This window comes from Bombus vosnesenskii, unplaced genomic scaffold (genome assembly GCF_011952255.1).
Source record: "Bombus vosnesenskii isolate JDL3184/JDL3185 unplaced genomic scaffold, Bvos_JDL3184-5_v1.1 scf7180000013357, whole genome shotgun sequence".
Taxonomy (NCBI): domain Eukaryota; kingdom Metazoa; phylum Arthropoda; class Insecta; order Hymenoptera; family Apidae; genus Bombus; species Bombus vosnesenskii.
This window is the reverse complement of record NW_022882991.1, coordinates 211,965-238,867: the sequence shown is the minus strand read 5'-3', so window position 1 is coordinate 238,867 and position 26,903 is coordinate 211,965. Positions and strand designations below refer to the sequence as shown.

The following is a 26,903-nucleotide window of genomic DNA, read 5'->3' as shown; positions in this document are numbered from 1 at the left end:
CGTCCATTGTAAACACTCGTCTGTGTTCTGTTCCTTTTCTTTGACTAGTGGAATTTTTACCAATGAAGCGAGGAGTTGGAATGACGAGCTCCATACGACTAACCTTGCAAATTAATTTCGTATGAAGGCAGAGTATCGAATATCAAAAAATAACATCGAGTACATTTTCAGATCTCTGAGTTTACGTATTCATCTTTTTTAAAGTTTTCTAAAAATACTATCAAATATTTCACGTAACTTTTATCTTTGAATATACTTAACATAGTTGTGCCACTTGAAGTAATATTAATTTAAAAAAATTTTCAAATTTGTTAAATTCTATGTTTCTTATCTCGAGTTACCGTAGTAAACATCTACGTATCCACGTTTTGTTTCTTCTCTCTGATTTAATAGGATGTTTTCCAATGAAATATTTTAAAATGATACACCCAAAGCGATTAGTTTTACAAATTAATCTTCTTCAAAATTTCCATATTTCCATAAGATAATATTAAATATTTGCCTTGAATATTATCCGTGGACCAAAAATCATAGTACCCAATATAAAATTAATTTAAAGAACATATTTTCAAAATATTGAAATATTTTATTCCAACCTAATCTCAAAATTAGGCACATTAATTCTTTATTAAACTACATTTTCATTGCCAGTAAGAGAGACTTATAATCAACGCCAAACGATCAATATCGATTAGCAAGGGGCGTTAAGTTGACCGAAAAACCGTGCCGGAAGTGCCGTCTGGTAGGATGGTTTTCCGCTCCACTGATTTCCTGTTTCTTCGAGGTCTTCTTTTTCTTCGGTACCGACGACACGTACGCTGCATCTCCATTCGTAGGTATGTAGTTTCTTTCGCGTTCGATAATCGTGTATTTGCTACACACATAACTGCACACGTACACACGTGTAACACCGACTGTGCTTGTCTCGATATAGCTGCAGAATCACTAAAGCTTGGAATAGGAAACGCGATGTGAGAGGAATTTCTAATTATCGGGGGACTGTGAGAAGGTGAATCCTGTGGCTACGAAATCGGATTTATCCTTGATTTGACAAACGATGTCCTATTTTCTCAAACACTTACCGCGTTCCGCTTAATTGAATTTAACTATAGTAAGTTGCATCTGGTTATGTTGCAAGAATGTCTGCTGTGTTCTCCACGAGTTGTTGCGTGGTATGAGCGACAAACGAGAAAAAGCTTAAGATTTTCACAAAACGTGCAGTTTTTCACCAAAGATAAAATGATTGCCTTTGCATTTTGTGATATAGGATCATCCTTCTTGATGTAAGTTAAATTTTATTACTGTTGATTAGATTAATAAAAATTGTTCAATTTTTTCAACGATGCATTTTTATATCGTAATACTTTCTAATTAATATCTTGTATAATTTGTATAATTTGTTCCAAGTGCGGTTTTATTTTGCAATTAAAGTTCGTTTCCCGATAGTAATGTTATAGTGTATCACATACGTAATAGATAAGTTACTTGAAATTTTCATATTGGAAATTAGAAATAATTATTCGTTTAATGCCAGCATTCGGTACAATGTATATCAAACGATGTCTCGTTAAAATCTTTTTATACAATCATCTTTTTTATTCCTGTAGTATGTTAAAAGATACATGAATTATAAAAGCTCTGTTTCAAAGAGGACATTTTATTATGGGCGTAAGTCTTGTCTATATGGAAATATCTTCATGATTTCAAGGCGATCTTTGTATTTATAAATGGAACTATACATTTTGCTTTAGTTAAGCGTTTAGCTTATTTCAAGCAAATTTACTGACTTGCGATACGTATACATGTACACAGGGAAGTGGTACACTTTCATGAAACAATATCCAAAACACCTTGGTGTAAATAAAATTTCACTTGCTTGATTCTTCTTGAAATACCTTTCTTTTAATAAAAGACATACGATTTCAAGTGACTCATTTTGTACACTAAAAGTTCACAAATTTACAAGGAATGACGCAGAATGTTCGATACAGCGTACAATGTGATACACATTCAACCGTCTGCTCGTGTTCATTTAAACGAACAGAACGTGTAAGTTTGGACGTGTCGCTATCGTAACTGGCTAACAATCGAAACGTTCGAAACGATTGCGCGCGACCAACAGATTATGGTTGGTACTCGCGGGTCTTTTTCTCGACAATCTGGCAGATACAAAGCGCATGTAGTTGTTCGAGCCGAACACGTAAGTGCAACTCTCCATCGACTTATGCACTCGACGCGCCCAAAGGGAAGCGAATTTGCATACAGAGAGCGCAATGAATTCACGACTTTGCGACTGCGACACAAAAGCTTCTCTTGTCCTGTCGAAGAACGTGAGCGCAAATTTCGTCTACCCTTGCTTGCTCCTTTGCGTAGTAGGTAGAAAATGTTCTTAGAATCGATGGTTGTCTTGTCAATTACTTCAACTTGTTAATCGGATCTTCCTTTAGGAATCAGGAACTTCCACATATAAATACGAAGTGAAAAATCATTAAAGACACATTAATTTCAACTATATGAGCTTTAGCCCTTGCCAATGAAGGTTACAGATGAAAAATATGCAATCGAAAAAGTTTAGGATCCTTAAATGTTGAAATAGATTTATAATTTTCTCGAATTCTATTTGAATAAATGAGATTTAATAGGAGAAAAGTAATGATTCCATAATTGTATTATTCGTTCCGTTAGGATTTCGTTTTTCATGTTTGCTGAAATCTTCAATTTCACTTGTAAGCTTGCAACACTTGCTTGAGGGAATTAATCGTTAAAAGAATTGTTTTCTTTTATTTGTTTTGAATCATCATTATCTTCAAATTTCTTAAGTGTCACTACGAGTTTTTCTTTGCTCTCTAAGACGTTTTAAGATGCTATAAGATCCTTACTCTTTTTTAATTTGGTCATGATGCATGTTTTTGCTAGGTGTAAGTTAATATTCAAGAGTTTGGAGGTACTCTTGTTCTCACTGTGTTATGAGTATCAATCTCGTGGCGTATGTTTTAAGTCCAACTTTGTACACAAAGCACGTCTTTCATATTTGAGAGCAGCACTTTGAGCTTTTGAGTAATTCACGCAGGAATGACGCACTGTGTGTACTATAAATAAATTTTTTGATGCTAGTGTTACTTAGCTCGGGTGAAAATATCAAACACGACGTTTCTATATTAATCTTCGCTCCGACAAATAGATCGTTACGCTCTCCTATTTACGAATCTATTATTCGAATTAAGAGAGAATATATACGTACAGTATGGTAAAAGATATAAGTTCATGTATTGAAATTTATTTAATTTTATCAAATTAAATACCATGATATAATAATAATAATGATAACCTTCCTGTTAGTTAAGCAACAACTTCATGAATAGTTTCTCTGGATGATTTGTGCCATCGACTTTTTCGGATCGCCTGTTATTAAAAATATTTAGATTGTTAAATATTCCAAATTTTTATCTAGATGTTTAATAAATTATAATTTTAAACATGTTAACGAAACAAACCTCAAAGATTTCGTGAAATTCATTCGATAATACAATGTAGATTAGTGAGAAAATAGTGGGGTACGTCTTGGCCATGAAATAGAGTCCCTCTCTCTTGTCGTCTGTGCAGCATGATGCCTTAGGCAGTAAGAAATTGATCGCTCTAGCCAGTCGATATGGCGTTCGTATCAACAGGAAAGCGACTCCGATAACCACTGAAAAGATTTGTTTTTACTTTTAAATATGTGAAAAAAATTAATTTACGATTAATTAGACACTGAAATTTCAATCTTTCGTCTCTCACAATTTTTACATTGACTTATAGAATTATAACCTGACACCCAATTTACTGACCTAACATAATATAGTGCTTTAGCTTCTTCATTCTCCACCATCCCTCGATTTTTCTCAATATATACAATTCGTAAATAATTAGAGAGCCTAAAGCAATTGATACGATCAACGGCATAGTGATAAACATGAACGTGAAACACACGTAAATATCCGCCATATCCTCTTCAAAAAAGTCATATATATGGAGCCCAATAGCAAGTGAAATAATGCACGAACACCAAATCAACACAATACCTTTAATAGCATTTTTTTTCTTTAATACCACGTGTCCAAAATAGACGTGATCTTGAAAGATACTAATATACAACATGAATACCAAAACCGAAAATGTGATAATAGAAACATCAAAGCTGATCATTAGCACGTAATCCATGTTTAATTTCATGTTTATGTCGAAGAACCATTTAAGTACCTCTTCCAGTGGTTCGATTAATATCACCATGTTTGAACATGCAAAGCTTATGATGTAAAAATTCGGAGACGTTCTCGTGGACGATTTAGAAACGATCACTAGTATAATTAAAACATTCAGACTGGTTCCCAGAATTAATAATATCAGATTTATCAGTCGTGCGTCAGATAGCGGGATACTTAGAGTGATGACATTGATTTTCGTGGGGCTTCCCCTTGGTGACTTCGTGGTCATAACAGGAATTACTTCCACGTTTAGAAAATGCGACAAATTTGGTGTTTCCATTTATTCTGTCATTCGACGTTTGTACGTGAAACTTGCTTGAAACTGAAGGCTTAACTTGACTTTGTTAAAATTTGATCAACGTCATTACGTGCCTGTTAAGAAATGGCGGGATTTTTCGAGTTTCATCACTCGCGAGTTGTTCGAACACGATGTTTGGAGGATGAAATCAACGGATATGCGTCTATTCACGAGTCGAGTTAACACTGAAGAACAGGAAGAACAGTAGATAGAGGTCTCGTTTTTAATATTTTTCACGTCCACTCCCACTTGGGAATTTACTATTCAGAGACAACATGGGAGAGCTGCTGTGGATTGACCATGAGGTTGGTTGACACGCGATATTCTCATTTTATTAAGTGCTCCTTGTTTCTGAGGTGAAATTAAACGTGGTATTATTACCGTTTAGTGTCCACTGTGAATTGTGATATAGTTTATTCTATAGCTTTTGATATATTTAAATTTTCACACTGACTTCCAGAAATCTGATATATTCAGTTTTCTTATATCGACTTGTATCACGCGAAGATTCGTGGCCAGAAATTGCCATATAGTCGCAATTTATTCAGTTATCCTGGTAACATTATATATATTTCTTGAATATTCTTCGAATTACTCGTATTACACGAAGATTCGTATAACGTGGTCGAAAATTAGAGTCAGCGATGATCCTCGTATAACACAGTTCTTCAGTTGCATGGTTTTTAGAAAGCTCCTTCTTCTTCTTATTTTTCAGCTTCACTTTCAATACATAAGAGTAGGTATTATTCCTTTGCTGTTGACTTGCGTGCTGAATGGTATACAATCTGAGAGCTAGAATTTTATGCTCTTTTAAAAGCCATTAAGTTACTAGCGTATAGTGCTCGTGTAACAGGATCTTAATAAAACGCTACGTGTTTTACTATTATTCAAAATGGAAATTTACAAAAAATCGAATTCGTCTGTTTAACTTCCAACTGATTCGTATCACGGTATATATCGTCGCGATATTGATCGAAGTGTGGTTTCTGAAAAGTCTAGCGCTCATCGCATGCTATGAATTAAAATCGAGTAATTTCTAGAAAATGAAATTAATTCGTTTAATTTTAAAATGTTCATTTCTCGGTATGTTTCGTTAAAATATCGATCGGTGTATCATCGAGTCGGCTTTGTCCATTGCGTTCTAGCGTTCATCGCGCAGAATATACCGCGGCGGAACCCTTGACCCTGACACCGCGACTGGAGGAGATTCGTTCTCCTGCCAGTAACGACTCGACAACCAGTGACGAAAATAGTTCTGCACGAGTAAATCATGTCTCGTCCGACACATTTATCCGTTGAGAGAAAGAGAATCGTACAGCCGAACAGAACGGGACAGAGAAAATATAGCCTCGCATTCGACTGCATATTGCAATAAGAGATGTCTTTAGAAGAGAGGAGAGCCGATGCTGTCTCTCATTGTTGGCAAATGGCCATGTGTGTAATATCGGTGAATATTTGGCCCTGATGGATTTGTCGTCGAATTTGTACACGAAGAACATTCGCGACGATCTTTCCTTCGAAAGTGGGACGATTTGACTGTTTCACCTATTGTATGTTAACAATGGATGCATTTTCGCGAGGAAAGGAGAGTTCGCGGGATGCTCAGGCTCTTCTTGAATCGCGACTCGTGAAAGGATACGTCGAATTCAAGGTCGGAAGATACGTGAGAGAAAGGAGTTAGGTAAATGCTAATCTTTTCTTGCGTTACGTTTATAACCAGGTGTAAATTATAGGATATCGTTAGGAATGTTTATTTTCTGATATAAAAATTATAGTAGCTGCAGTGTAAGGAGAAATACCTCATTGCCTTTTTTTTTATCAAGTAAGTACCCCGCACTTTGCGAATTACTTTTTTTGTAGACGTACTTAGGGTACGTTTTATGTTATACTCTGAAGTATAATATATAGCATTTAAACCTTTCCTACTTCGATCATCGAGTGCTTATTACATTTTCTCGTGTAGTTTTGCTGTATTTTTGTCAGCCTTTTCTGTCAATAATTAAGTATGATAGAAGTAAAGAATTTTTTCCTCAAATTTCCCATAAATGCGTAAGTATCCACGATGTAGTAACAACTTCGTGACTCGTTACAACTTCGTATTTACTTCAAAGGAGATCGTTTTAACCTCACTTCGTCTTTTCGAAATCAAACACCAATCATTTCGTCGTCGATTTTTGGAAGACCCTTCTCACCTTTTCGCTTCACGCCAGAAAACGCTCGAACCTTCCCTCGATAGTCGGCGATTACAGAATCTTTCATGGTCGTTTCGTAAATTACGAATTTCGTGTTGGCGTTCTTGTGTTCACGATGCCTGGCCTCTCGCGCGTTTCGCACTTTCATCCTTGGACCAGGTGTGTGGTTCAGTTTTGTGGGTTCCTCCATGTTTTTTTTCTCCTTGCTTTCGTCTGGTTGGATCGGGTTAGGGGCCAAATAAGTGCAGTGGCAGGGCCAGGGCCAGGGCCACAACCGGTTCGTTGGTTGGCCATCATTACGACGTAACTCAAGCGACCTCGCGGAGCCTTCGGACAGCACGATAATCAGGAGGCTGTGTATTATCATCACGAACGTCAGCATTCTTTCGTACTATCATCGTCAGGTTTATAAAAGCGTAGTACGTTACGGTCAGCGTTGAATTTAGACTGAATTTTGTTGTCTGTATGTGTTTGTACAGTCAAAACTGGGCGTCGCCTTTGTATTAGCATTCGATGCATGTTTTTCTGTTGATTGTAGATAATAAACAACGGTGAGCATGCAAATAGGGAAAGTCCTTATTTTAAATTCACATTAACTTAGTTGCACGAAACAAAAATTTGAAAGTATATCTCTACTCAGAGTGCTTCAAAATGTAAAAAATGTAACGTGTTTCATAATAGAATTAAATGAATTTATATGTACGTGTTTCCCTATTTATAAGTACACCATTATACGTTTATCAATATCATGTAGATTTTTAAATAAAATGTAGCGTTTCTTTTCTCGAGAAGGATGTTCTAAAGATTGGTCCAATTTGTTGGATCTTATTTTTACTTTTTATTTTTTCACTGTTTCGTGTAGGAAGGAAAGTAGTATAAGAAGACAGAAAATTGTATGGTACTGCGGAAGAATAACCTGGTATTTAGAAACTAGCTCTATTCTTTTTTTGTGAATGATCAACTGGAAGATACAGGCTAGCTTGGTCTACGTTCTCGAACAATAGAATGAAATGTATATTACCTAATAATGACACTTAGGGTAACATTAATCGAACTAAAATACGTTAATGTATTCTCCAGTTAATTAAAAGATGCAATACTTGGCTTAATTAAATATTATGTCAGAAGAACGTAGAATGAAGTTGAAAATAACTAAATAACCAAATCCTCGCGAACGTATTAAAAATCAGTGTTCGTTGTTGTTTTTACAAGTTTCGTAATTTATAGAATGAGAATATAAGCTCATTTTCACTAAGTAGGTTTAATCGTAGCTTGATTGCGGTCTTTACTCAAACATCACGCACGCTCGAAGCTACTTATTCCACCTGTTTGACCTGTTTCGTGCAAAGTTAATCTACGCGATGCTGAATTATTGCGTGCACGATGACATACCGAATGCAATATCACTTAGTACTTTTCATGTCAATCATTTAGTTGTCACGCATTTGCTTGTCTTTTGGTGTATCTAATATCTAATTTTAACTAATTCGCTTCCAAAACGACGAAAAGCGAATTTCGAAATTTAATATGTCAATTATGATAATATAATAACACATATGAACCTAAGAATATCAATTACCGATAAGACACGTTAACGGAATGAATCAATCATCTGATTCGCTCTATTTTATATAAGATAAATTAAGATATCGAATTGAAAATTCAAAACTTTTTCCACTAAAAATAAAAATTCTTAGCAAAGAAATTTAAGGATGAAAATTTGCATGTGCATCATTGTCAGTATGTACATAAACAAAGTATCCCAAAATTACATCCTAATTCGACCCAAATACAGAAAAACGTCCGAATTATCGTTATGGCCCAACGATGCTAGAGTTGAAGATTGAAATAAAAAATCTCAATCTCTTTTATCAAACATATTTATCAAATGTATAATAATATTATATCAAATGTACAATACATATTTCTCTGTATATACTCTACACATTTTGCCTAAAATTTTAATTTCCCTACAACCTAGAGCGTTGAAATTTCCTAAAAACACCGCAGAATGCTAAGAACCGCCATAAGACGATCCAGTGTCACAAAGTATCAACATTGTCTCGCGAATGAAATTGTTTATCCGTGCTAGAGGAATGCGAGGCGTGCGTTGGTCGCGAGCACAAAACGTTTCTATGCATTCGATATCACAAAAGAAAGATCGATCGCGAGTGGACCGCGTCACCGCAACTTCATGCTGGTGCGACCACTTTGCCGCCGCTTGGTCCTCTTGTCAGAAGAGCTCGTAATATTTTACGCGTGACCGGTTCGGCGAGTTTTTCCCGAAGATCGCAATCGCGATGCGCAACTGGCCAACATTCGATACTCGGAGCACAGGTGCATCGTCAAAAAATTCGCGCGAGCGCACCCCCTTGAAAACGCGCGTAATCCCGCGAGACACGATATGTCCCACAAGAAAAGATAGAGCTTATGCCATCTCTGGCTGTGTCCTACAGACACCTCTTTGCTATTCTCTTTTAGCCCACTGTTTGTGTATTGGGATACGTGTTTGCGTTAGATTTATTATCCCTTGAGAAATCGAAGGGGTTGAAGCTTAATAATAGCGATGTAGAATACTTCTTATCGTTTTACAGGTATTTTTTTGTATTAGATAATTATGTTGTGATGTAGAGATGAAGAATAACGAGGCAATTAATAGAAGAAATGATTAATTATCGTTGCTACATAATTTTAGCAACAATTTTGACAAATATGATAATTTAGTGGTTGAAGCTTTTTCGTTTGATGCAAATGAACTTATCTTGAAGGTTATAGTAGGAAAATAAATTTATAGAGATTTATATTATTAATATTTGTATTATTTTTATGCGTAAAGTAATTTACTAGTAGGTAAACAAATATACGTATTAATTATTTTAAAGTAAAGAGCTTTAAGTGCATAAAAGTAAAAGCGAAAGTATCTGCAAAATGAAATTTATGTGTATAGATTAGCATTATTATATAGGATTATTGTGAAGACACCTTATGTAATAGAATTATTTAGTTTAATAATCTAGCAATTCTGAAACCGCAAGAACCACAAGGAAGCGGCTATAGATATTGTCTGTTATTTTTCTCGGAACGTTAATTATTACCTGAGCTGAGATTAGCAAGTTTCGTAGACAGAAAAACGTTACTTCTAATAAAAGAACATCTGTAGATAAAATTATAGTAATCGACGCTTTCGAACGTAAACTCGTACAGAAGCGTCACAAAGGCTAAAAGATTAGAGCTGGAACCTGCTAATTCATGGTCGTATAGAAAGGAAAATCTCATGATTGATGCTTCTATATAGCTTACGTTACTTAATTAAATACGTAAAAATAAAAAAGTATTTCGTCCCTCCATTTAGTTTTTCAATTGTAATGTATTTATTTTAAAATAAAAATGTAGACATTATAAGGTAATTTATCCCATATTTATTATAATAAAAATTTAGTAACGAACACCGTGTTAGCAGAAATAAGGTAAAAATCAATAACAATCATTGAGTCTATATTTGTTATGGATGATTTACGTTTCTTCGCTGGAAGATCAAACTCTTTCAGTTTTATCGGAATGAAAACATTTTTTAATCTTACCCTTTAATGGAACCATCGATACGGCCCTGGAACGTGATGAATGCTCGAAAACTTTTTAGCTTACAAACCACTCAATGTGTTATCGGCGGGGAAAGTTTCGGAGGCGTGCTCATATAAGTGGAAAATCCTTAAATCCCCGAGGCGAAAAATGGCTCCACCAAACCTGGAATTACCACGTCGATCACCTTTCCTGAACGAAGGGTTAAAATCTTACTTGATGCATTGAAATTCTTCTCGGCGAATGTACAATAATGTACACACTATAATCGAGTATCTCCGATACGAAACGAAAGCTTTCGGATAGAAATGTAGCCTTCCGTTAATATTTCAACAAAAGACTGTTTCATTAATTGACGTTCTGATAATCGTGGTTTTACAGCAAAAGATTGTTATCTATTATTTATTTAATTGGTATTTATCATTTTCTTTTCTTATATTTTATTAAATAAAAATGTATGTATTCTGATTATTGCGATCTTTCTGTCGAACAAATACATTCATAATGATTTATTTCACTGATTTTCATTCTCTCCATTTCATCGGAGGAACGCCGCGAATTTTAAGCTCCTTACCTCCGATTTTCACACTTCGCTATCTTCTTTCTCTGCTTCTGTCATCTCCATTTTATATTCATTCGTTGCGAAGCATTCGACCGATCTCAGTCCGAATTACTTACACATCTTAATCGTGTTTTCATGCCACTGGTTGACAATGTACCGAAAGCGAGGTTCGATATTAAGTTTCTGATGGTTTCTCTTTACGTAAGGAGAAAATAACATTTTCCTAAGTTTATTCTCGTTTATATTCCCTTTTATGGGCTCATATTTCGTTATCCAAATCAAGCTTTGCTTTTCTTCTCTTATTCGTTCATTACTTAATTCATTAATTGACGAAAGCTGTATAGAATTATATAGATTTGAAACTAATCAGGAAAGTCCATATTTAATATTTTAAGTCATAATAATTTAATTAATTAGACTGGAGATTTAAACAGGCAATTAATAAGTAAGAAATTGGTTTCTAAAGAATAATGTTCGCGAAATTTTTAATCTACTGTATATTAAAGATGCTTTACACAAAAGATTCTCTAATATGATGGATATACGTGAATTCAGTGCAAGTTAGAATCTAATTAGTTTTACTTCCCATCATCGTTCTCAAATAATTATTAATTCTAAAATAAATTCAACTAACCATCTTACAAAATGATAAACAATAATCTTCTTCAAATATATTAAACATTTTCAATTAAGATTCAGGATAAATTTTTAATACTCGTTATTAAGGAAGGAAACGGTCTCTCACAGAACTTCTTTCGGCTACATTTTTCTTACAATTTTACCCTTTCATCTTTTCATATTCTGGTCGCTTTTTCGTCCTATTCTTTAATTCAAGGCAGAATACACCTCGAAAAAGCATAGAAAATACTCTTCTTCAAACATATTTTAACAATTTTAATTAGAACTCAAACTAAACTTTTAACGCTCAATACCAAGATAAAAAATAACCTCCCACAGAATCTCTTTCAACTACGCTTGCATAAAAATTTCATTTTTTCATCTTCTTACCTTCCAAACGTATCCAAGAAATCTCGCTTTTACCCTGATAACGAATGGAAGCTTCTTCTACCTTTTTCTCAATTCAGACCAAGCTGTATCAACCATCTTAAGAAATGATAGATAATAAATTTTCTCCAATATATTACTACAATCTCGGTATTCAATTAATGCTCGATGAATGAAAACTGGGACAACTTTCTGAGTCAATTACCCACCAACTACTATAGAAGGCATTATACTTTTCATGAGTATTTTATATATCTTTTAATATTATGCGCATTTTTCGCAGAATTGCACTTTCAAATTTCTTACAATATAAATGTATAAAAATCCACACTAGAGTTACTGTTAGAATTGTTCTTTTATCTTCGGTCTTGAGAGTAAATAGCGTTTATCTACGGCTTTTCGTTTTATCGTAACAGAATAAAACATTCAACGCTCAACTCTCTCGTGTCTACAATTACCTGGCCTTCGTTGCAGGAACGATTAAGATTCCAAATAAATTTTTAACACTCAGCATCAAAAAAGAGAATGACCTTCCACAGAGCATGCATTCCAACTCTCTTAAAATTTCGCTTTTTCATTCTCGAACCGCGTCCAAGAATCCTCGCTCTTACGCTGACGGCCAGCAGGCGCTAAATTTTTTTTCCATTTCGTCAACGATTCTCCTCTCAGTGAGGAGCATTGCCAACTTTCTTCTTGCGTCTTCGTGTAATTGTTTACGCTCGTGTCGAGCGGCTGCGGTTTGCGATATCGCGAAAGAAGAAATACCATCTACGGCCGCGCAACTCCGCATTGCGGCGAAACGCGTATAAATTCGTCAGTGCCCGTGTTCGCCATATCTTCGACCAGGAAATACTATTTTTCATTTCATTCCTCGTCGTGTTCGTGATAACGATCCGCGCGCGCGGCACGTGTTTTAATTATGCTCGAAAATTTCGTGTACGCGAACCACGCGTAAAATTGGAACTCTGCATATGGCGATGAACAAGCTTCGTGTTGATATAACCTGGTATTATTCATTGGTAGGGTCGATCGAGCAAAAGGTCTTTTAGTGCGACGTTGAATAAATGAGGTTGATGGAGGACCATGGCTTTGGAAGTGTCGCTGTTGGTAATGGACTTGCAACGACTGATAATTGTGAAAGTGATATGATAGTCGATGAGTCATGTAGATGTGGCTGATGGCTTTGGGAGGTAGAAATTATGCAACTTTCAGTTAGGAACACTTTTACGAGTATTCATTTAAAAGTCACGCTAAATCGAAAATGATATGGTAATTGATGATTAAATTTGCATCGGTGAATTTGAAAATATGCGATAAATTATCAAGTAGTTGTTGTGTATTGTTCATAGGAAAAAGTTCGATTTCTATATAAATGCAACAATTTGGACTTTTTTATTTTTCGTTATTAACATTATATCATTTAGGTAAAATAATTTGCAGGGCATTAACGCAAAGATAAATTAATTCTGTCCTCAAGTAGAGCACTCATTATCTTTTCACTGATTGAATCGGTACCTTAAGTTATTGTAATTTGCATATTAAACGAAATATACAGGAGCATCCTTTGAAACCAAGTAGCATAAATGACTTTCGTCTAAGGATGGCTGTTTTAACAACTGTAGGTAGTAGATAGTTCGAAGAACAGTAAACGTAGCTATTAATGAACTTTATGACTACGTTGTCAGGGGTTATACCAGTAGCAAGTATGTACTATGGCCCGTTTATATAGCAAAGTAATTTTATTTTCATGGCTGTAGCAGCGTGAGATTCTAGTATCATTATACTGATAGTAGCAATTTGTAATAACTCTGCATTATTACGTAGGAACATGTAAATAACATTACTCGCCTAATGTCCATCGAAATATTGATTTACTTAAGTAGCATGGACTAACATAGATTTAACTAGAATTTAGTATGCATATACAATAAAAATTACATGGTGTATTATGGGATATACGTTTCTTAAAATTGCTAGTAATTATATTTGAGTTTAATATGATATTAAACTTGAGTAATGTAATACTTTCGCAATGTTTTGATAATACTGTAACAGATAAATTATATTACAAAAGTATTTTTTCATGTATCTGTATAGCGAAGCAAAGCACATTTCTATGAAATTTATGTTTAATATTCTCTAAACATTCACAATTTCGGCAATTCAAGATATATAAATTTTTACGTAAAAAAATTTTATGAATTCCAAATAGGTGATTTCTTAATAGTCCTTAGCTTCTATTATATCGTCGTTTTTTATTGCAAAAAGCGATGAATTTTACACGCGAGATAAGTTTTTCATTGACAGGACCAATGATTAGCAGAAGCTAGCAATTTCTCAGTTTTCATTTGAACGAGTTACGGCGTCGCGACGCCTCCCGCGGTCTATTCTTCGCGGGCGTCAACTTGTGCGTTGAAACGGAAATAACCTCGCGATAGCAGTCCGCGTTTACGCCATAACGTACGATCTCCCCTTCTGTCGTTTCCGTTTTTCGCTCGGTCCCCTCTGATTTCTTCCTTTCTTTTCCTCCTTTCGGCCATCGCGACGTCGTCTTCAGGCGTATTTTGCGAGAAAATACGATAATCGTTCCCGGTACCGTATACAGACTCCGGAAGCGGCCTCGGCGCTTCTTTTTAAACTACTTGATTTTCTATGAGAATCTTAGAGTCGCCAAAAATGGAATGGTGTTAAACGCTGTTGGCAGTATAGCTTTTTTAGCTTCAGGTAATTGTAATTCTTCCGTGTTGTGGTTTAGCTTTTTCGTTGAGAAAAGTTGTGTTATTTTATTGTATCTTTTGGAATCTTGAAATTATAGAAAGAAAAGAAAATGTCAGACAATCTTCGCGGATATTGAAAATAGAATAAATCTAAAACATAGGTATGCATGAAACAATAAAATTTGAAATAATTGTCAATATGATAATTACTATACTGAATACTGCGTGTTCTGTATACGGGGAATAAAAATTTAGAAAAGACAGTTGGAAGTATTACAAAAGTTCACCACGATGAAATGTCAATTCTTGCTCGAGAAAGATAAATATTTCTCGACATTGGATGTGTATGTTTTGCGTTCAGTCTGATTGCAGAACTTACCCATTATACCGTTAGAGTCGCTGTGAGTCCCGTAGAAATCTTGAAAAAGCGGCTAACGCAAGCGAAGGAACGAAAAGAAACTCGGCTGTCGTGTAGATGGCGGTCGTCTATAAATACGGTTGCGTACATTGTCATTCAGAACGAGGAAGGCTCGTTATGTCGGTACGCATAACACGTACAAGATAGTTTTGGAAGGAAAATAATGCGCCGGAGGTGGTAGGAAGGCTTAAACTTTTCGAATTTCCGAGGTTCTCAAACAAGGAATTGAAAATTTTTGTCCAACATAAATCACAGACTGGTGTTGTAATAATAAAAAAAAGAGGTTGCTTTAATAAAAGAGAAGTTAAAGCAGTGCAATTGTATATTAAAGCAGATCGGGTGTTCCAATAGCTAATAATACGTACAACAATCCCGATCGAACTAATTATGTTTTATGGTTTTTTTTGTGGGATTTTAAGATACATCTGATGTTATGGTAAACGTAATATATGATAATAACGATAATATAATATATAATTATTAATGTATGAAAAATGTTAAAAATAATTCATCTTCGTTACACGAAAAATCATTTCATTCCACATTTAGGATTATTACCTTCATGAAAAAATGTTATTTCATAATATTAATATTAATAATAATAATATTGTTAAGTATACTTATAATAAATATTTATTTAACACATTAATTTTCTTTCTGGTATTTAAGGAAATCGAATAAGAGTAGTTCTCGTCCTCCGGTATGGTCTAGTGGCTAGGATACCTGGCTCTCACCCAGGAGGCTCGGGTTCGATTCCCGGTACCGGAATTTAATTTTTTTTGTTTAGTTTTTACGCATAGATACATCTTGCGATATAATATATCACTGAGATAACATTCATACAGGTCTAATTTTTGCGATAAAATCAGGTGTCAGTATTAAACGTTAGTTGTTCCTGTACCAAATTCAGTATCATTTCAATAAAATAAGATTCCGTATGGCTTTTGCCATTTCTGAAGAACAAACTGTTTGAAGGTTTTCCTTGAATTTGCAAAATCTGTTGCATAGTGGATGGAAATGATTTTAAGCGTATTGATATGCACGCCACGATGCCTCGCTATGATAACGCAATCTGAAATTAAATCTGAGACTCACAATGGTTAGTTTGGGAGCGGAAAATTGGTGAATGTGAATTTCAAGGCTCCGTGTCGCTCCGATACTGTTCACGCTTGATTAGTGAAAACGTGAAAAGCTTCTGAATGAGTCTTGGTTAAGAGGTGTTGTGTAATACCATTTAATCGAATCTGAAGAAGACGGGAGTGCGCTATCTATAGTTCTCATCTGTGTATTGTAGTTCTTGGCTGCTTATGACTTGTTGTCTCAATAACGTTCCTGTTTCTTTCTACACTGCATCTGTTTACTGATCCTGTCTTAATTAAGCACGGAGTTTTTACTAATTTTGTACACAAAGTACATAAATCATATGTAATTATAACTATAGATAAATACCGTTTATATCAAAGAGATTCAAATATGTGAATTTTTATTCCTAGAGAGTTTCAATTTCATCTTTCGATATATACAAAATAAGATTTATATTTTTATGTATCAATATAATCAAACGGAAAATGATACACGCTAATAACTTCCAACTGAAATTGCATTTCCAATATACGTAGCTTAATGCTTATACTACTTGTATGAATCCATATTTTCAACCAGAAAATACATCACACTAATAGGTACTATCATATTTTTTTCTAATTTTTCCACTCAATTTCATCTCACATACAATTTTACCTACATCTTTTCGTTCTCGTATAATTGCAAAATCTCTTCAGCTTACTCAATCAGTTTGCAACCTCAGAATTATACAAATTCATACCATAATCCCGCCAATCTCCACCCTCCACTTCGATGCAAAACGTTCAACCACTCGTTATCGCTGGAACTGGATTCTTCATCAGCAACGATAAGCACGAACAACGAATAAAAGAGCCGGTAGGCTGGTGTATGAACGCGTAATCGCTTGATTGACCTGAATCTCTCTCGTGTGAATCCAGTCCGATTTCCTGCGATTCAACTTCTTTCTCTCTCCCTCTGTTGAAGAAACGACCCTCTAAAACCTTGGCTATACTGAAACGTAACGCGTATCGAGTTGCCTACGTTAGCGTGGGTCCCCTTGACAAGCGAAAAATATCGTGGTCGCATTGTTACCGAACCCTGAAAGCGACCACGAAGACAGCGACGCCAGCTTTAGCACTCGAGCACGTACTCGCTCCAACCACTTTTCTTAGCCCCTCGAAATTAACGCCGACCACTCAGCCGGTACCATTTAGCGTGTCGGGCTATGCCAGTCCGGCCATACTCTTTCTGCGTCCTACACCTTCCTTTCTGCGCCACCGATAGGTATATCATCTTTTCTCAATACAATCGTTTTCTTCTCTTTGTAATTCTCCTTTCGACGCGTGAAAAAATGTGCCTTTCCGTTCTCGTTGCAAGTGAATGATGGAAAGGGTGGCTTGGAAGGGGTCTAAGTTTCTTCTTATTTAACTTTGCATTACTTGTGATCCTTCATTTTTTATAAGGTCTTTGATATACCTTTTCTTCTTCTTTAATTCTCCTTTTTACACAAGGAAGAATGTTTATATACATGTACGTATATTTAGCTTTGAATTATTCGTAGCCTTTTCTTTGTTACATCGTATTCACTATCATTGTTTTACTTTCCCTTTAATCTCTTTTTCTATATATGGCAAACGTATTTTTTGCTGCTCGTTCGTGGAATTTCGGAATAATTGTGTAATCTCTCGTTTGTATCACTTTTGAAATGTACCTAACACGATGATCGAAGGAGATGACTTGGGAGATAAAATTCTTTTTAGAGATGTTTATCTTGATGATTGCGGGTTCTAGAAGTCGTTAGCTAGATGGTTATCTCTTTTTCAAGGGTAGATTAACTTTATGATTAGCGTTTGCAGTAATGGATATTCTTATTACAAATTGGCTTAACAATATTTTTTGCGAGCTGTTGAAGTGCTTTAACTTAGTTCAGCGGGATATATCGTAAAGGATTTCATGTAAAAAGAGCAACCTTCTCTTCTTACTTTTAATTTAAGACTCCTGTTCTTTGTTGCTGACATCAAGCATACGGTTGTTGAAAAAACTGGAAATTTTTTATTGAGTTAATAAGAATGTCTGCATCTGTGACGTACATATATCGTGGAAGTTTATTTGACGATGGTTTTAGTCGGAAAGATGGTAACCAACGCGTAGCCTGTTGAAGTTTATTTCCGAGTCTCCGAGAGAAAGAGAACGGCGGCAAGACGTTTTACTGGTATGGAAGAAGCCTATTTTTGATGATCGTCGAAGATGACGAGGCGTTCTACGACGTAGAGTTCGGGAAGATATTTCTGTGCTGTTTTTGGAGTTATAATGGAATCAGCGAAAAGGTCACAATGTTGGCCGACTTTTCAAGAAAATAAATATTCACGATATCATTTTCGATTCTTTGCAATTTTCCACGAATTCTTATAGCAAGAAAGCACGCGTTATTTTACAAAAGCTACAAAATCCTAATGCTACAACCTTGTTCTATCTGTTATATATCTAAATGTATTGCGCAAAATGTTCCATTTTTCCAATCTAATTCTGTCGATATAAATAAGAGAATAAAATGTTATATAAATATAAATATTTGTTACAAAATTGCAACAAAAGGAAATAGAAATTCTTCGATCTGAAATACCGCCCGGGTTCTGTGTCGTATCTCAAATTCAATTTAAATAATACAGCTTATCCTAAACCTAGATAAATGTTGAATCTGTTGATGTATGGTGTTTGATAACTAATAATAACTATAAGAGAAATAGATATATATATATTAATATATATGAAATATAAATATATTATGAAAGGAATCGTTTGAAAAAAGAAACTGCTGGTATGATTATTATAAATAAGTCGATGTACTATATAAAATTGTCTCAACCTCAATAAAAGTCAACATTGATCTTTCCAAAAACACAGAAGTAAAAAATCTGAAATCTGTCATTTTGACAGGTCTGATAGTTGTAGTCGAGCAATCTCATTGATTTTGACTGATATAACTGTATTCATACTCATCCAATAAACTACGGTTATTTCCACTATCTCTAAATTTACGTTTCCTACATCGAATATACATCTTCCAATAACAACGTGATCGTAGCGCAATGTTAACGGTATCAAACGCCAGTATCTACGATTATAATCTACTTTTAATCGACTTCACGCTCATGCATGCAACCTAAATTACTTTGCACATATATATATATCTTCAATTATCCACGACTTTACATTTCCATAATTATATTTTAATCTTTAAACACGGCTAAACAAATAGAACCTGAGGCAGAAATTTGTTTCATCTACTGAATCTTGTAACAACTATCCTACCCTGGATAATTTATACATTTTTATCTTATTTTGGATATTTTATCTATTTCTATTCCATTTTGCATATTTTATTTATTTTCGCGCACCGCGTACACATTGTGAATTTTCGCGTATTATAAAAATCCGTAGTAAAATCCCCTAAATACATAAAAATCCGCAATCTGCTCGCGTTTTTTCTCCCATAGAAGTAAAAGACTATTTGCGTGTATCCTTACCCTACAATGAAGCATTTTTCTTATCATATTCTACGTATCATATTCATTTTCATAGCGTGAAGTTGTTTCTGAATGCTATAATAGATACGATGTCGTGTAACTATTTCTAACAGCCAGTATACATGCTCGCAATACTTCGGCGATGAAATTTTAACGATCTGTATTGGCAACGCTTATGAAACAAAGCTACTGATATAGCGAGAGGGAAGCAAACAACGTTCCGATCGGATTGCAATCATTTTCAAGAACCCTGTTTCAATTACACACCTCGGGAAAGTACATGGTTTACATCCTGCATCCTGTTTCTTACGAAGCAAATGAGCAGAGACGGTTCTCTGTCTCTCTCTCTCTTCCTCTTCGTATTTCAAATTCATATAGGATAACGGTGCCGAGACAAGCGTAAGCTAATATTGTTCGTTCGTGGACAAAAAGGGGACGTGATAGAGAGTGCGAAGCAAAGAAATTACCGGAGCCGATACGTGTGTTACGTGTTTACCGTTACCATGATCCCGTGTGACTCGCGTAAATCCTCACGCAAAAGTGGTATCCCGCTTTTTCTTCGCAATTCGTACGGAATTTTTATACGTTTCGTGAAACTTTAGTTTACTTTATGATATTTCGAGGAGAAACTGTTGTCGAGTTAAATACGCAGTTGTCATTGTCGTGGTTGTTTCTAGAAATCGAGATTTGCGGTGAAACCTAGACTCTGGTGAAAGGATTCTATGGAAATTATTCCTAACCAGTATGCGGTGATTGATTTGTTTTAGAATAGGATGTTAATATTGCCAGATAGATTAGGGATTTCTTGCTTGAACGTTCGTTAATTGCATGTAGGTAATTTATTGTGAAATAATCTGTAATCAATGTACTGATGATAGATTATCGCTTGATAACAGTAAAAATATTAAATAACTATAGATGATATAATATTGAAAAAATATTGTTACGACGCTATAATAATTTTGAAATTTTAAAGAATAGAAATCTAGAAATTATGAAATATTGACATTTTCTCTTAGATAATTTTTTCATTTTTATCGTTTAAAATTTTGAAATTTCTTACATTTAAATTTTTCAGACTTTAAAAATTTAAAATTTTCAACATATCGAGTTCTAAATATTTGAATCTACTATTTCCAGAAAGTTAAACAATTTTTTACATTTGGAACTTAAAAGCTTCTAGGTTATCAAATTTTATTACCTTGAAATTTGAAAATTTTTTGAAATTTTGTAACGAAGGATCTAGAAGGATTTGTATGGTATCTAGAAGTCATCAGACAGTAAACAACCAAGTAAAGTTTTATTAAAGCTTGCTACTCCTTTATGAAACTCCAAGGCTTGCTTTCTTCACGAATGAAGTCATAGTATAAAAGATACCTCAAATTATGCTTACTTACTTACAATCAATTAGAAACGTGTTCTTGCTATGCCGTTTACCTTGAAGATCCCGGGTAAAGGCCGTGTTTTACTCGGCATAACGTTAAGGAATGAGGAGAGTGGCTGATGAATATCGATACGATATTCATTAATTCGTTGAACACGATTTCTTGGTATTGTTACTATCGCTTGATACGCGTCGTATTACGCTACTGTTCGCCCCACGATCACGTTCCCTCACGTGTAATACACTAAATGCATATGAAACGTATGAAACTGAAGTCGTATGAATTGTGGTGTTGACATTGATACTGTTATTACGTTTCTTTCAATGCAGTCGAGAAACCGTTGTTCTAGTAGCAAGCAATTAACGATGACAATAACGATGATTCGAGTATAGCAGTTGTATCACAGAGACTAAACTGAAAGGTACATGAAAAGATGCATAAGGCAAGGCACAGAACAAATCTTTATGAAAAATGATTCGATTAATCGAATCGAGTATTGCAAGTCTAGAAACTTTTGAATAAAAATTATGAATTTATTATTTTGACCATACTAAAAAATATAAATTTCTCTTTTTGCAAACATTTTTGTTAGATTTTAATTATTCATATCGAATGTTAAAAGGAAGAATACCAAAGTGTATTTAATTTCTTCTAGATAGTTGTAGATCCATTTATTTATTTATTTATAATTATTGTTACAACATGAACGTTGTGATGAATTTGATGTTTATTCGTTATTGGGCTTTAAGATGAAATGGCACGTTCATTTAATGTGAGCTTACATGCTAACTGTCGAATAATATTATGCACGTTGAATTTAGCCTCGGCACTATTCGCACATTTTTCTGCAATTTGCCTTAATCCGTCTAAGAAAATTGGTCATAAAGCATGACCATTGTCGTCCTCTTTATTGTTTCCGCAAAATTTGTTCCACGATTATGTAGCGAGACTTCCGTATGATCATGGTTTTATGAGCCTCTCATTTTCTACTCTGCAATTTACCTACATTCTGCCGGGAGGTATAAAAAATATTTTCTCCACTGAAGAGACGCGTTGCCATGAAATGTGCCTAGAACTTCCTGAAATTCGGAAGGGAATCTTCCATATCTTATTTCCGCCAATGTTATTCTATCCCATTTAAATTAATACGAACCGTTACACGGTTTACAAAATACGTATGATAAATCAAATTTATGAAAATAGCAGACTGTAGAATACCACGAGTATTTAAAAATACCACGAGTTTTCGAAAAATTTTATTCAAAGAAATTAAGTTATTTCTTTTAAAGAAGTTACTGCTATGATTCTTTAATTGAAAATTTGAAATAGTAAATCATATAAGTGCCATAAAAGTAAGAAACAATTTTTTCAGTGCAAAAGAATGTAAATTCTATAAATACGAATTCTAAGGACAGAGTGAAACAATTATAGATGGTAGAATAGTTTACTACATTAACATGTCGGAGAAGGAAAGACAGCGGGATTTCCCGTCTGGAATGTTGGGACAAACCCCAATACACTAATCCAGACTTTTACTATAGCCGCCCTTAAGTAATAAAAATAAGAAATAGTCTTAATGTTCCAATCTGACTTTATGACGATGGGTTTGGGCTCGAAGTGACACGGCAGATCACCGGACGTAGCCTCGGTCACGGGAGGGACATATACCTGACAGAGGTATGAAATGATTATATGGCTCTCCTTAAAACAAAGATTAATCCGAGAAGCGGGGACAGGAGTATATAAGGGCAGACTCTTTTGGATTGACGGACTTAGAGTGAGAGTTAGAGCTAGTCAGTTAGCTAGTGAGTCGTTGGACGAATTGCCGATTGAGTTATCGGGAAGTTACTCGAATCGAGTAGCACGTTGATACGAGTCTTCCCGTGGATTCGTTACCGAACCTGAATTCGTTCATCTCGACCATCCTATTACCATTCCTCATAGCCTCTTGTAGCGTCCGCATTCGTACCGATAAATATCGGCTACATTCGCGACGGTAAAGTAAGACGGTAAAGGTTCATCGAACGCCCCAAACTGCCAACCTGCCTCCGACAAACATTTACAGAATAATTTGCTACAATTAATTAAATATTTTACTAGAATAATTTGTTTTAGCTTTTAACTGTAATTGCAAATGCTAACTATAATTCAGTTGGAAAAATTTAAAGTATAATGCACAAATAAATAAATTTAACTGATTCAATGCACGTTTCACCATTTATTCTTCCTTCAAATTTCTAAAACTATTAAACGCTGGAATTCCATAGTGTTTAAGTGATAAGTAATATAAATGGTAAAATTAACAGAAACGTGTTGAAAACATTTTATCCTTTACATTGTTTGCCATTTCCACTTCTCAATTTTAATATATATGTCGGAGATGAAAGGACACCGGAGCCTTCCCTCTGGAACTTCGGGAAAATGCGTAAAATTGTAATTAAAGTTTACAGTCGTAATTAAACAATTTGCTGTCATCCTGCCCAATTGTACTTGTTTGCGATTTGTGATAATAAACTTGGGCTTAAGGCGACCATCAGTCGCCGAACGTAGCTGCGGTCAATGGGACGGGCGCTTCGCCTAACAAAGGTGTGGAATTATGGTATGACCCTCATTAAAAGAAATACCAATAGAGGTACTTGACAGTAAAACATTCCAACGGTTCCTTCGGACAATGAATACCTGATGTTGAGGCACGTACACAGCACAAGTCCAGTTAGCCCGAGGACCCGCTATAAAACCTGGGTTTTTCCGGCAATTAAGATTTTCCAAACGGACAGACAGTCTTTGTCCCAAACTGACCAATTGACAGCGACGTCAATTTCCCTTACTTTCGGAACGAGGGCTATCCCCGACGAATCCGATGATCTCGTGTCCTTGGACACACCCCATCATAGTTTTCCTCTGTGGCATCATTGCGACGAAAATTCATTCTTTCTTGAGATCCCACCGACGAAGGGAGCAGCGCCTGACAATCAGTAAGTTTGAGTTAGAGCAAGTATATCTTTCATCCCGTTGACCGTGGATTCGTCATCGAACCTAAGACCAACGTCACTAACATCGCAAGTGCCCAACCACCGCTGTTGATTGTCGAATCAGTGGTGTCCATACTCGTAGCATTAGGCCGTATCTTCGTTATCACACAACGATGGCCAACTCCAAGGGAGGTCCATCAAACGCCCACAACCCTGTTCCTGACTCCTTCTCCGACATATATATTAAATACGTAGCGTCGTAAATATTAAATAACGCTAAAATGTATTTGATAGGAATCGAGTAATGAAATATCAATTTCCCTTTCATGCAGATGACACTGACGTAGCTGATCGAAGATGGCTTCCATCATGGGGTTACAGCAGCCAGCTGCATCCCAAGATACCGTGGATTATACTGGGTATTTGCAATCGACGCAGTGCCATCAAGTCCATGGAAGTCAGACAAATGGACAGATCCAATCTACACAGAAATCACCGTCCAATGATCATAATACCAGTTTTACCAGCACGAAAGGATTGCTCAATGGACCTGGCCAAAACAACTGTTTTCTCAACAGCGCTGTTCAGGTAAGATGAATCTCTTTTATGGAATGGAAGAATGATTGCTTTGAATGTTTCATAGTCTCGGAATATGATTCTTTAACAATTTTTAGAGTTGTTGTGAGACACATTCTTACGATATTTCTTTTGTACTTGGCTGTCTAAAACATAGGAAACCAAGTGTTAAAGCGGTGAAAATATATTTGTTTCTGAGTAATTCTTAAATGCATAGATAAAATTATACAACGAAAAATATTATACAATTTCTACGATTATATCAAAGATATTACGTATAATATAATTATGGAGTTAGTGTAAAAAGACAATCAACGAAAAGATGATGAATTTGGACAATGATTCAACCAGTATTTAATTTGAAACAGTTCTATACTTTGACAAGATAAAATTTTGCATTTACAAATTACACATTTCCGTTGCCCTCGTAAAACACGTATTCAAAAAATAAAAAAGAAAAAAGAAAGAAAAAGATCCTCGAATAATGTAAACTACGACAAAAGATCAACATCCTGCTTCAGAAATTACCCACATCACTGTCGTCTGTCACGCATCATCGATCAAACTGAATTTTCCTAGTTTCGACGTGATCAATACAAATTGAATTTCGCGCGCCTCGATCGCGACTCGCGCGAAGGTGGTGCAAGGTTCAAGAATGGAAATAATTCTCGGCTGCGCGATGGAAAGGAGTCTTCTCACGTACCGTTAGAATTTGTGATGTCGATCAAAACTGTTTTTCCCAGCTTTTGTACAGACCACGACTGTGTTCGATCGTGGCGGCAATCGTAATATCCGCAGGAAGCAATTACACACGGCCTGTCTCGATTAGAACAATCGATCGGAACCGCGGTTGGACTAAACGCTCGATGACCGAGACAAAGGAGGACCCGATCAAGCTTTAGCTTCTCGTTTCAACGGGATTACGTAACGTTAATCGCGCGAAACGCGTTCGATTCAGAAACCGGGCTAGCGCTCTTTAGTAATTCGAGTAGTGGCTCGATTCGAGGTGTACGCGTGTCTAAAGTGCGAAAATACGATCGCATTTTGTTTGTCCTACGGTTGAAATTGTTTTCTTTTGCGTACCATTGGGAACCGTGATTTGATAGTCGAAATGTTACGAGTTTGAAAATTGATACGCTTGACACGTAAAATTGATTGAGAAGATAAATTCACTGGAGTTAAAGAATCTTATTATTACTTTCTCTTTTGGAGGAAAAGTGTTAATTAAATATTTTGATATCATATAAGCAACATTAATTTTCATTTACAGTTAAAATTATTGATCTGCAATATGCTACGCAAATAAATATTCAACTCATGGATAATTAAAGAAATAATTCAAGAAATAATATCATGGATAAGTAAAGAAATGTTAAATATAAATAGGTATTATAATAATGTCTCTTTTATCTGAATAAAAATCAATGTTAATTATATCAAAAGCATCTGCACTTTTGCATGTTTGTATAGGCATTATTGGATATTTGGATTCATATTTCTATTAATTTCAATTTTTTACTGCAAATTGGCAAATATAGATTTGAAGTTCATGTAAAAGGGAACGTTAAATATTTTATATAACTTTGTGAAAGGTTATCTTACTTTTATAACAAATTTCGACCATTTAATCAAGAGTAATTTAACAAGCGTCAGACGAAAGGAATTTTTTTCGTGGCAGAGCTTTCAACTTCGTTATCCATCGAATCCCCGATATTTCTACCAAAGTTTGTTTTTCATTTTTCCCCGAAATCTGTTTACGTTTCAATATCGCTTGTGCACTTCTCGAGCTGCATTCCTCGGCGAAGGCCGCTATGCACCTTCCCGCATGCAACCAGATAACCGAGCGTGCATTTCAGCATTTTCGAAACATTCCCTTCTATCCGTTAGCAGTTTGATCAGAAATTTAGAAGCGATGCAGATAAGCCCAAAACAAAACATTTACCGTAAAGGAAAAAGAATAGTGCACCGAAAACTACAGATGAATACGTTTGTGATACCCAAGATCGATATGAAAAGCAAACCTTATCATCCACACAAAAGTCAGTAGATATAAATTGAGAAGGAGTTGAGCTTTTTGAAAAAAAGCTTGTAGTAAAAGTGTACTGTAGCTCATGAAAAGATTCGAGCACTTCTTGAAACCTTTCATAAACATATTACGTGCATTATAAAATATTATAAAATATCTTAGAATAGAAGCTATAAAATATTTAGTATCAGTCGACCTTAGTCGAATCATGAAACCTAATTCATTTTCTAAATAAAAATTACGAAGTTCTTTAAGATTATAATTATCAATTAAACGACAGCTAATATTGAAAAACTAGAACCAGAACTTTCATGTCACGTAATTTGCCAAATTCACT

The 26,903-nt window shown here is 35.2% G+C and overlaps 2 protein-coding genes and 1 non-coding gene across 5 annotated transcripts in view; 2 read left to right on the top strand and 1 right to left on the bottom strand.

Annotated features, from left to right (window-relative positions):
• Positions 1-26,903, top strand: part of LOC117237089 — a 132,728-nt gene that overhangs the window by 18,209 nt on the left and 87,616 nt on the right. For all 3 annotated transcript variants that reach the window (XM_033500704.1, XM_033500706.1, XM_033500703.1), the window contains one exon: positions 24,297-24,552. In XM_033500704.1, coding sequence (XP_033356595.1) covers positions 24,322-24,552 — 231 coding nt within the window. In that variant the 5' untranslated portion in view covers positions 24,297-24,321. The remainder of the gene's footprint in view (positions 1-24,296; positions 24,553-26,903) is intronic.
• On the bottom strand, positions 3,262-5,284 carry LOC117237091. The gene is made up of 3 exons (XM_033500717.1): positions 3,828-5,284; positions 3,495-3,688; positions 3,262-3,402 (listed from the first exon to the last, which is right to left on the bottom strand). Exons 1-3 carry the CDS (start codon positions 4,522-4,524, stop codon positions 3,340-3,342), a joined length of 954 nt encoding a protein of 317 aa, XP_033356608.1. The 5' UTR covers positions 4,525-5,284; the 3' UTR covers positions 3,262-3,339.
• On the top strand, positions 15,712-15,783 carry Trnae-cuc. Its single transcript has one exon. It is a non-coding gene; the product is annotated as a tRNA-Glu (tRNA).

Coding starts and splice junctions, on each gene's coding strand:
- LOC117237091 (XM_033500717.1), bottom strand. CDS start 4,524: ATGGAAACACCAAATTTGTCGCATTTTCTAAACGTGGAAGTAATTCCT. Junction 3,689..3,827: donor AAAGCACTATATTATGTTAG/GTCAGTAAATTG, acceptor AAATCTTTTCAG/TGGTTATCGGAGTCGCTTTC. Junction 3,403..3,494: donor AATTTCACGAAATCTTTGAG/GTTTGTTTCGTT, acceptor TTTTAATAACAG/GCGATCCGAAAAAGTCGATG.